A 12415-nucleotide genomic window follows, 5' to 3' on the forward strand; every position below is an offset into this window, starting at 1 on the left:
TTTTTTCCATGTTTTGAGTAAAGCCCATTTTGACAGTCTGTTGGTTACTTACTTCTTTCTGAGCTAGACTTAATATTCTTTTATTGGCTTTATTTATAACGGATAGAATAAGTTTGAATTCCAGCAGCATTGCATTGTTACATGCTTATTTCTATTTTCTTGATCTACACATATGGCAAACTAGTATTTCTAAAGCAAAAGAGCAAACATTTAGTTATAAGATGAATAAGTTCTGGGGATCTAATATAGCATGGTGACTACAGTTAATAACACTATATTGTGTACTTGAAAGTTGATAAGAGTACATCTTAAATGTTCTCACTACACACACACACACGCAAACGGTAACTATGAAGTGATGGATGTGTGAACTAACCTTATTGTGGTTATCTTTTCATCATGTATATACTTTATATACGAGTTCCGTCCAGAAGGTATCTAGCCATGTAATTTGAAAAATAGAGACATTTTTTGAAGAAGATACAAGATACAAAAAGCATTACACATAGGACAATGACACCTCAGTCCCTTTCAAAGTAGGCACCTTGGGACCTCACACAGTTCTCCCAATTGCCATTAGCTGTCTTGTCTTATTTTCCTGAATCTCAATGATGATCTGAAATCTCTTCCCTTTCAAAGATGATTTTAGGTTAGGGAAAAGCCAGAAGTCGCAGGGTGCCAAACCTGGTCTGTAGGAGGGCCAAGTCACCTGGGTGATTTGATGTTTTGCCAAAAAACTCAACAGGAGAAGTGATGCATGAGTGGGCTTCTTGTCGTTATGAAGCTGCTAATCACCAGTTGCTCATAGCTGCGGCCTTCAAACTCATTGTAATCATTTCTGTGGAGGAATGTTCAAGCTTAGTGGAAAATTTGATGCAGATATGTTACTCTACTAGCTCAGTCATTTTGAATGTCATGGCCACACAGTACACATGCTCACTTGAGGGAGTCTACTGCCCCCACTGACTAGTACAATGAAGTCATCGTTGGTCTCACATGCACATTCCAGTCCACTCACTGGCTGCCAACATCGTCACACAAACATAGCTGGATACTCTGGAGAGACCTCATATATAATTAAGGTGTACAATTGTAATTGTATATACGTGTATATAATTACCTTAAACTTATACGATGTTGTATGTCAATTATATCTCAATAAGCAGGGGAAAATAAAAGCAAAAGAACCCAGTAATCATGTCTTGAAGATATTTATGTGTTGTGTTTTACTTTTTGTATGTTTAGGGGCCTTCAGAAAGAAGAAATTGTTTTGCTTACCCATGGGGATAGTGTAGACAAAGTAGCTGATGGATTCAAGGTTGTGGCACGTTCTGGGAACATCGTGGCAGGTGAAAATTCTAAAACTTTGGCGGATTTAATTTTTAAAAGTTTATCTGGAGAGTCTAAGAATGTTTTCGTATGAGTCACTGTTTTTGATTTTTCTTATTTAAAAATACTGTAAATGTCAGAGAATTAATCATCAATTTGTGAAGGGAATTTAGTATTAGTAGAATTATTTAGAAGTCACTGATTTGCTCTGAAATACTTTTTTAACTGTTTATCTGAACGTAAGTTTTTCAGACATAAAACATAGCAACTATACTTTTATAGCTCAGGAAAAACTTAAAAACGGTCCATCTTTCTAGCATGATATGTTCATAATTGCCTTTTTAAATGTCTTCCTAGGTACACATAGGCTTGTATCTTGGACAGCTGCAAAACACTAAACACTCAAGGGCATTTCTCTGAACCATGGTTGTCAAACTATGACCTGTGGGTCAAATACAGCAAGTAACCTGTTTTTTTTGTATGTCCCAAGAATTAAGAATATAATTTTTACATTATTAAAGGGTTATAATAAAAGACTATACATATGCATTCCACAAAGCCTAAAATTTTTACTATGTAGCTCTCTAGAAAGTTTGTCATCCCATGCACTGCTGTTTTGAAGAGGAATTGATTTTCTGATTGTTTGTAATCACTTGCTTACTTGATAACTGTGATGTAAATAAATCAGTAGTTCTAGAAATCAGTAAAAGAGAAAAGGGGGTTTATTATTAAAGTTCTTTTTGTTTAAAATGCCATATCTAATAAATAATAAGTTGAAAAAAAGATTTGTCATGGATAAAAGGAGTTGAGGAATCTTCCTGCAGTTACTTAACAGACTAATATATTAGCATATGAGTGATCAAGAATGGTTTTCATATTGAATGTTTTTATTTCGTATGAAAGAGCAACAGTGGTGGATGGCTTATGTATTTTTATTCATTTTAACAAATATTTGAATATCTGCTATGTACCATGCACGGTTCTAGGTGCCAAGATAAAGTAATGAACAAAATGGACAAAATCTTTAACATTCTAGTTAATGGGAGAGACAGACAATACAGAGTGTATCAGTTGTCAGTGTTTATTTAAGTGAATTGAAAAAACGGGAAGAAAGGAGTGTTGCAGAATATGTGTGATTAGTGTTGTTAATGTTTTATATCAGATATTCAGTGAAGGTATTTCTGTAAGATGATACTGGACGTGAAGAAAGTAAGTGCAGACACTTCTGGATATTTGGAGGAAAAGGAAAGAGAAGTACAAAGCTTCTTGGATGGGACCTTGTTTGAGGAACAGCAAGGAAACCAGGTGGTTGGGGCAAAGTAAACATGGGGAGAGTGGTAGCAGTTAAGGCCAGAGCAGTTGTTGAGCCCCAGAACACAGGACCTTTGAGGCCATTATGTAACCATTTGCTTTACTTGTACTGAGGTAGCTACAGTGAGAAGAAGAGAGAAAGTCAAATGTAGAAGCAGGGAGAGCAGCTAGGAAATCAGTGGTAGTAATCAGGAGAGGAGAGATAATGGTCTAAGGAACAGTGTGGCAGACGTGGAAGTGGTCAGGAGTGATTGGATTCTCAGAGATCTTATATGTATTTCTTTACATTTATACCTAAGTATTTTGTTTTGCGGGGTGTGCTCATATTAATTGTACTGTGCTTTAAATTTCAAATTCCACTGTCTATTGCTGGTGTATAGGAAAGCAATGAACTTTGGTATTGAACTGTATTCTACAGTCCAGCACTGATCACTTACTATTCAGGAATTTGTTGTTGTTGCTTCTTTCAGGTTTTTTGCATAGACCTGGGGGTGAAAACATGGTCTGTTTTGGTAATCACATTTGCTTAAATGGCTGGAGGAGAGAATGAATGGGAAGATAAGAGATGAAATTAATTAAGACAGTGATCACTTAATGAAAAGTCTCTTTGTTCAGTATAAGGGGCTTGGACTTTGTCCTGTAGTCCAGGAGTCAGCAAACTACAGCCTCCCACCAAACCTGGCCCACTGCCTGTCTTTTTAATGACCTACCTACAAGCTAGTATGGTTTTTATGTTTTTAAATGGTTGAAAAAAATTTTTTAAAGAGAATTGTATTTTGTAATGTGAAAATTAAATTCAAATTGCAGTGTTCAAAAGTAAAGTTTTATTGGAACATCGCAGCATCTGTTAAGTACTGCTTGTAGATGCTTTTATTTGCTTGAGTGACAGTAGGGCCTGCATATGCTAAAATACTTACTCTCTGACCCTTTATAGGAAAAATTGACCATACCTCACTGGACATAAAATTCATGAAAGTGTGGGGGGCCCCTGATAGCTGGGTCCTTTTGGAGTTTTTATCTCTCAGATTTATTCTTGCTGAGCTTTCAGCAATTCATCAGTTGTAGTTCAGGTTTTCCCACCTCGGCAGTAGTTCTGTGGAGTTTACGCTCATGGGTTTCTGCTCTTTTAAGTTGCAATTTTCTGTATTTACTTGTTAGTCTCTCCAAGCACAGTAGTCAGCTTTTTACTTCTTGTTAGGACAGTGTGGCATTTTCTAGCTTTTGATGTTGCCAGACTGGAAAGGGAAAGTTAGACTGAATTCTGATATGTTTTTAAGGAAGATAAAAAAAAGATTTGCTGTTGGATTGCATGTGGAGTGGGGAAATGATAGTAGAATCAAGTTTTAACTCCTAGTTTTTCCGCCTGAGCTGCCAGAGGATAAAGTTTCTGTTTGCCTAATGGGAGAAAGAATGCAGAAGTTTGGGTTTGCATATTTAATTCAAGATGCTGTATTAAACATTGAAGTCAAAGTATGAGTAGGCAGTTGTATACATGAGTCTAGATTGGAGAGAACTGGGTTAGAGGTACAAATTTGGGAGTGTTCCCACATGGGCAGACTTTAAGGCCATGAGAATTTGAGATCACTCAGAATGTACAAAGAAGAGGTGAGGTTTAAGGGCTGAGTAATGGGCAACTTTCATGTGTGGGGATGGATAAGATGAAGAGGAACCAACAAAAGATTCAGAAGGAGCCGAAAGTGAAATAAGTGAACCAGGAGAGTGGTGTCCTAGAAGCCAAGTAAATAAGGTGTGAAGTTCTTCGGTATAGTGGAATGAGTGTGGGTTTGGGAGCCTTCAGGCCTGTTTTGACTATTTAACTCTGAGTTCAGGCAAGTTTCTTTGATAACTCATAACAGGATAGTACATGCACATGTAAAATATCTAGCCTAACATCTGCTGCATAGCAGTTAATCAGTAATTGTCAGAAACACACTAGTCAAGTCAGTGAAGTTCTATTTGTGGTTAATAGTACTCTTGGAATATTCTCACTAGTCTCATATATGAGGCTGTTCTCATAGAGAAAATTGGCACCTGCATGCTGCATTGAAAGCCATGTGGGTCCAAGAACCAAAGTCAAGCTATTGCCTTACATAAGACAATTGAAGTAATCTCGGTGGAGAAGTGAGGTACTGTGAAATAATCTCTGTAGGATTAATTTTACTGTCATATAGTTCACTAATTACTACATAAAGTAGATTTTTATAAAGAAAGATCATGGTAATATAGTGTTTGTTTTTATTATTTTCTTTTCTGTTGCTAAAAATCCAGATGATTGATATGAATTTTCACATTTCTACAGGACGAAATGTTGGGGAATTAACTGTGGGTATTAGTTGAGCCTTTTCAACATGATGAAATTTTAATATGTGATTATTTTCTCTGTAAAGGTATAGCAAATGAATCTAAAAAATTATATGGAGTACAGTTCCACCCTGAAGTTGGCCTTACAGAAAATGGGAAAGTAATACTGAAGAACTTCCTTTATGATATAGCTGGGTGCAGTGGAACCTTCACTGTGCAGAACAGAGAACTTGAGTGCATTCGAGAGATCAAAGAGAGAGTAGGCACATCAAAAGTTTTGGTAAGCAAAGAGTCTCCAAATTTATGTCGGTAATACTAGAACTCAAAGCTGGCTTCCTCAACATAGAGCCCTTCAGCATTGGATGAGTGATCATACGCTTTGTGAGTTGCACTGTTTCAGAGTGCTTTTTCAGTTACCGTACATTCCTTTGTTACCGTGTTTTGGGTAATGATTTAAGCTGATGGGTTTTATTTTTATTTTTTTTGCTTATTGCACTCAATTTGGTTTTTTTTCATTTTGCCCTATAGGTTTTACTCAGTGGTGGAGTAGATTCAACAGTTTGTACGGCTTTGTTGAATCGTGCTTTGAACCAAGATCAGGTTATTGCTGTGCACATTGATAATGGTTTTATGAGAAAACGAGAAAGCCAGTCTGTAGAAGAAGCCCTCAAAAAACTTGGAATTCAGGTCAAAGGTATTGATGAACCCCGGAAAAGTTAATTTACATGTCAGGATGTGTTGAGTCAAATCCAGCCTTATAAACCATAAATCAAATAAGCGCATTGTATTAATCAAGTACAGTTTCCCCAATAATCTCATGGTTGAAAATATTTTTTATTTTTACATTATAATTACTTCTGGTTCAGAAAGGTTCCCAGTTATAAATTTTAAAACTATTGATTACTCTTAATGTTACATACAGATCAGTAAGTTACCATTTTCTAGCTATCATTGTTCTATTCATTCTCTTTTTTAAGTTATCTTTTCCCACCCATACTATTATTTATGCATGGGAATACCCAAGCCTTCCTACAACAGATGCAGATATACAGATTATTTTACAAACAGGAAGGCTTATATGGAGAAGAGGACTGAAATGTCTATAGTCATTTAGTGGAAATATTTTTTAAAAAAACAAGGTGCTATCAATAGTTACAGTGAAATCATGTCAGCAGTTTAAGGATACAAACCATATACATTGTTGAATTAATTGAAATCTGTGCCAAAAGGCTGAATGTAAAATGAAGAAATGTAGTTAAACATGAAGTGAAGTCTATTTCTCCTTTTGAAGCTTCACTAAAATAACAATATGGGCAAAAAACAAGTATAATGCCACAGGGACAAAGGATAGAGGAGGGGATGGGGTCTAATGGTTTCAACAAAGTGTTGAAAGGTGGAAAGCAGAAGGAAAAAGCCAATTATTTCTAAGCTAGTGAAGTTTAAATTTCATGATTCTTCATGCCAAACCTTTTCCAAAATCCTGGGAGGAACCCTAGTATTACGTTCACATGGTCATATAGTTTTATGAATTTACAAGTGAGATATTTTAATAATTTGTAGTTAATTAAGTTCACTTTGTTTTCCCTCTCTAAATTTCTGTTGGGTGGTATTCAAGTGGCTGTGGGCATTTTGGGATTAGGCTAATAAAAAGTTAAGTTAGGTATACATTTTCTTTGCATTTAGTGGTACAGGCATACCTTGGAGATATTGCCAAGTTCCATTCCACACCACCATCATAAAGTGAGTTGTAATCTTTTTTAGAAGTGGAGAGTCTTTTCTTCAATTGGGGGGAGAAAAAAAGGTAACATCTGCGAGTTGCAATAAAGTGAACCGCGATAAAATGAGGCATGCTTATATATACATGATTTGTAATTGTTCCTGTGTATAAGTTCATGTTAGTCATCCTAGTATTGACTTGTGATTCTTAATCTTTGTTACTCTTTTCCTTGAAAAGGGCCTTCAGATTGTAAAAATTCTTAGCCCCACAAAAACCTGCCTCTGTACCTGGTAACAGACACAATAAAACTGAGAGCTCCAAAACCTTGGCATAGGGGTGGAGGAGGAAGCCAACAAAAGCAAGACTTCTGGGAGGCTCAGGAATTGGCAGCATAGGCTTCACTGTGGGGCGAGGTTCTCTAGGTGAGGCTGAAGTGGATTGATTAGAAAACTGGGAAGTAGATTCTTTTCTGCAACACAGGAACAAACTGCTGCTGTCCCTCCCCATCAGAGGACTGGATTTATTCTATTGAGATGCTGAACAGGAGAGGCTCTGGACGTGGGCATATCCAATACCAGGCACAGTTGAGGGTGAAAGTAAGATTTTACATTAAAAACAGTAGGATTAAGTAGAAATCTAGGTACTGAATGGTGACTTCCTCACTCCACCACTTCCTTGTTCAATGGCTAATAGGTAGGAAATTGGAGGTGTCTCATTTGGAGTAATTTAAGGGCTCAAGAGAAAGGCCCACAAATTCACTGGTGGTCCCATAGTGAAATAGCCAGCTGCTTTTGTCGTCTTACAGTGAATCCCAACAGTTGTTCAGTCTTATTGCCAAGTAGAGATCTTTGTTAGTTATTTAATACCTTGCTTTTAAATATAAAGGGACAGTGAAGGATCACTAAATACATGTTCATAAATGTCAGTTCGCCAGGAGACTAGTCAATGTGTAGTTCTGAGAATTTGATCTCTGTATGTGAACCATTGCTTTTAACTCCCTTGGGGCCATTTTTTTTTTTGCTGTTGCTTTTACTTGTTGCTCTGGTGGAGCACTGAATAGAGGAAAAACAACCAGCATAAATTGTGATATTATAAGCCTTGATCATTAAATGTCACAGGATTCACAATTTAATGAGTACCTGTGTCCAGACTATTGATCATGGTTTGTTGGTAGTTCTGGAATATGTAGGCAAGTTAATGGGAGATTAAAGAATCCATATAGGTTTCCTTCCTGTAATTGATTTGTATGATTATTAAAAATCTTTTAGATTAAAACATATTTCTGCTGTCTTGCCCAGTGATAAATGCTGCTCATTCTTTCTACAATGGAACAACAACTCTACCAATATCAGAGGAAGACAGAACTCCACGAAAAAGAATTAGCAAAACTTTAAATATGACTACAAGTCCTGAGGAGAAAAGAAAAATCATTGGGGATACTTTTGTTAAGGTACCTTTTTAATATCCTCTGTGTAGCATTTTTTGATGTGAATTTTAGTATTTGTTTTTCTTTGTCATTATATCAAATAACTAAATTTGCTAACTAATTTTAATTTTTCTTTTTTGCTAAGAGTTTTACTGTATGTTGCTCTTATATAGAGCAGTAGAAACTGTTTTTTATATTTAAAAACCATGTATATTTATGTTGTGCTATTGTTTTAACTACGAATAAATATTTTCAGTTGATGTTAAACTTTCAGTGTTTCATTGGCTAGGTTTTAGCTTTTGAAGGGGGGAATGTTTGCATACCTTTTTGAATCATGTGAAAGCATGTTCTTATGTGTTCTTTAAGGAGTTTATTTTGGGAATGGGTGGGTTTTATCTGGTCAACATTGCACAAGGACTTCTGAGAAATCTAGCTGCAAAATTTAACAAAGTCTTGCTAAAAGATTCATCTTTTAAAAGGCTGTTTTCCTCCTGTTGGTTATAGATTGCCAATGAAGTAATTGGAGAAATGAACCTGAAACCTGAGGAGGTTTTCCTTGCCCAAGGTACTTTACGGCCTGATCTAATTGAAAGTGCATCCCTTGTTGCAAGTGGCAAAGCTGAACTCATCAAAACCCATCATAATGACACAGAGCTTATCAGAAAGTTGCGAGAAGAGGTAAAAACTTACGTGAACTTTCCCATTTCCCTTAACTTTCCCTTTTCCGTTTTTAAGTGTATAGTTCAGTAGTGTTAGGTGTATTTGCATTGTTGTGAAACAGATTTCTGTAAGTTTTCATCTTGCAAAACTGACACTCTCTGTACCCACTGAACAACAGCTCCCCTTTTTCTCCCTCTTCTCACCCCCTGATAACCACAGTTCTACTTTTTCTTTCAATGAATTTGACTGCTTCAGGTTGCTCATATAAGTGAAATCATAACATGACTAATTTATTTCACTTAGCATAGGTCCTCAAGGTTAATGCGCGTTAAGATGTCCTTTTTAAGGCTGAATAATACTCTGTTGTATGTATATACCCATTTTGTGTTATCCATTTATCTGTCAGTGTACATTTTGGTTATCTCCACTTTTGGTTATTGTGAATTGTGCTATAAATAGGGATTTGCAAATATCTCTTGTAGACCTTGCTTTCAGTTCTTTTGGAATATGCCAAAACGTGGGATTGCTGGGTCATACAGTAGTTATATTTTTCATATTTTGAGGCTTCCTTAATACTCCATAGTGGTTATGCCATATTATATTCCCATCAACAATGCCAAGGGTTCTTACTTCTCCACACCTTGCCAACACTTGTTATTTTCTGTTGTTTTGATAGTGGCTGTCATAATGGCTGAATTATCTGTTTCTATTTTGAGCATCTTAGTGAATGTGTAACGGTATCTCATTGTGGTTTTGATTTACATTTGTCTAATAGCTAATGATATTAAATATATTTCATGTACTTATTGGCTGTTTATATGTCTGGAGAAATATCAGTTCAGATCTTTTGCTCCTTTTTAAATTGGTTTATTTATCTTTTTATTGAATTGTAAGTGTTCTTTATATATTCTAGATACAATTTATAGGATATATGATTTGCCTTATATGAGTTGTCTTTTCACTTTCTTGATGGTATCATTTGGAGAGTTTTATTTTGAAACACTACTGTATTTTTAACTTGCCTTGTGGTCTCATGAGAACTATATCAAGCATGGAGGGTAAGTTTGCCTTATTTATGTTTAAAAGATTTATATTTAAAATGTATTTCAAGGAGAAATAAGATCACTTAAATGTTCATCTAATGCCTATAAGCATGCAGGAAGAAATGAAGTTCTAAACACTGATTTTTAAATCTAAGGTAAAAGACAACAGGGAAAGCCAATAATTTGGTATTCTTAGTTTTCCATGTCACTTTGTTTACTAATTTGTATTAATTGGCTTTTTCCTCCTGTAGGGAAAAGTAATAGAACCTCTGAAAGATTTTCATAAAGATGAAGTAAGAATTTTAGGCAGAGAACTTGGACTTCCAGAAGAGTTAGTTTCCAGGCATCCATTCCCAGGTAAAATTAAAATTGAATTCTGTATTTGTTCTTAGACCTTCAAGTTGAAAAAAGAAATCAATCCAGACAATTTTGAAATAATTTGTTATCACGGGTAATTTGTAACTTGAGGGAAAGGAAAGGGTGGTTAGGGAATAAACATTCTTTTTAGTATCTAGTGTATGTACTTAATTTTATTAAATACTTATTTTCCATTGTATTTATATTTAAACATTGTACCAGTCCTGTAAGTATGGCTGGCATATAATGTTGCCATCAGATGAGAAAACCAAGGCATAGAGATATTTTAATAACATTGCCACACAATTCTTGGTGTCAGAGCTGGGAATTGTATGTTGTTTCTATGATACCATGGAAGGCAGGGTTCAAACTTGTTCCTCTGAAATCCTTATACCATGGCTTACTTGTCTGAATTACTGAACCACTTCTTTGCACAGGTTCTATGTAACTAATTCATGAATAAATAAAAAACTAAAGAGTCATTTGCTGTCATTTAGAAAAATAGTTATTTAGACGTAATATTTGTTTAAAGTTAGGACTAAGAATCTTAACATGTTTTTATTATGAATTTAGGCAAGCCTCTACCTCAGTTTCTAGTTCTCATCACTCAGAGATGAGTTGAGAGAATGGTCTAATTAAATTAAACAACAGTAATAGTTCACATTTCTTGAGTACTGGTATGTGCTAGGCATTCTGCTACATATTGTACACATACTGTCTTATTTGATCCTCACAGTAGAAACTATTTGGAATGGTAATATTTCAATTATATCTCAGTAAAACAAACAAAAAAAAAAAACCCTTAAAAATGGCACATAGGTTTTAATTTTTGAAAGGATTTTATATTTTGGAAGTAGTGACATTTTATATTAAATTATTATATTAAATACCGTTGTTACTCTTCTCTGTAGGTCCTGGTCTGGCAATCAGAGTGATATGTGCTGAAGAACCTTATATTTGTAAGGACTTTCCTGAAACCAACAATATTTTGAAAATAGTAGCTGATTTCTCTGCAAGTGTTAAAAAGGTAATAATTTACATTGAATTTCTGTATTTTGAGAGCTTTAAACAGGTTAAGCTAATCAATACAAAGAATTGAATATTTTCTTGTACTCTAGAATTTACAGTGAATTTATTTGGGTTTCGTTATTTGGAGATTCAGAATCATTTTACCTTTGAAATGACTATGAAGAAAATACTCTACAGAGACACTTAAATGCGAACTTTTATTTCTAGTCATACAGCAGATTGGATACTAAATCCTTAAAAATGCTAGCTATGAAAAGGTGTTTTAAAATACTTTGTATGTGTTGCAAGAAAGCAAGGGTACTTACTTTAGCTCTATATTGAGCATGACTGGAAAAATATTCCAGTTTTCCTGTAGATTTGGTGCCTAAATCCACAGTCCGTGTGGTCTGAAAAACTTCAAGCTAAGAATTCCATTCTAACTTAAAGTGGACCTTTGTTGATAGTGCTTCCAGGTGTCAAGCATTCAGAAGCAATGTAAATTAATTTATTCTTTGGAGTCTCTCCAATCAGCCCTCAACTCCCATAGATACAGTTCCAACAAATATGAGCTTTCAATAAGAAATTATAAAGTATGTATTGAAGCAAGGCACCAAGAATGAGAGCTAGTGGAAACTAGCAGAACAAAACCCTCAAATACTGGAATTAGCAGATAATATAAAGTACATAAAATTAAAAGAAAGCAATTAATAAGAGTAAGGTAAACACTAAGAGGCTATCAAAAATTACTGGGCAGTTTTTTAAAAATTAAGTTCTAGCATGAAAATAACTAAAATAAAAACAGCTAAAGAAAAATGTTAAGAAATTATCCAGAAATCAGAACAAAGCATCAAAGGGAAAATATGGATAGAAGTTAAGATAGAAAGAAAAGGTCAACTGTAACATATTTTCAGAGGAGGTAATAGACAAAATATTTGAATTCCTTTACACTGGTTAAAGACCATGCCTTGGATTCTGGAAAGCATAACACATCTCTGTCAGGGGAAAGGAGGAGAATTTGACATTGAGTTGGTATACCTAGCAAAGCTGCACACTGCCAAAGTCATAGCAGCTCCAGAGAAAAGATTGATTTACCATAAAAAGGAACGACCATTATACAGAAAGCAATGATAAAAGCAAGGAGACTTCAAAGTCCAAGAGAAAGTATAAAAAATAGAGAACAGATACACTGTCTTCTAAAACTAGGGCAAAATAAAGATATTTTCAAATAAACAATTTATTACCAACAGTCCATTATTTAAGGAA

At 35.0% G+C, this 12415-nt stretch overlaps 1 protein-coding gene across 1 annotated transcript in view; it reads left to right on the top strand.

Moving 5' to 3' along the window:
* The window catches only part of GMPS (guanine monophosphate synthase), a 48492-nt gene that overhangs the window by 26522 nt on the left and 9555 nt on the right, over positions 1–12415 (top strand). The window contains exons 5-11 of the mRNA XM_054579901.1: positions 1246–1349; positions 5028–5221; positions 5470–5635; positions 7957–8108; positions 8589–8762; positions 10039–10144; positions 11056–11171. Of these exons, the coding sequence (XP_054435876.1) occupies positions 1246–1349; positions 5028–5221; positions 5470–5635; positions 7957–8108; positions 8589–8762; positions 10039–10144; positions 11056–11171 (1012 nt within the window). The remainder of the gene's footprint in view (positions 1–1245; positions 1350–5027; positions 5222–5469; positions 5636–7956; positions 8109–8588; positions 8763–10038; positions 10145–11055; positions 11172–12415) is intronic.

Source organism: Pteronotus mesoamericanus, unplaced genomic scaffold (genome assembly GCF_021234165.1).
Source record: "Pteronotus mesoamericanus isolate MK-2021 breed Mesoamerican mustached bat unplaced genomic scaffold, CSHL_Meso_final contig_116, whole genome shotgun sequence".
NCBI classification, from domain to species: Eukaryota; Metazoa; Chordata; class Mammalia; order Chiroptera; family Mormoopidae; genus Pteronotus; species Pteronotus mesoamericanus.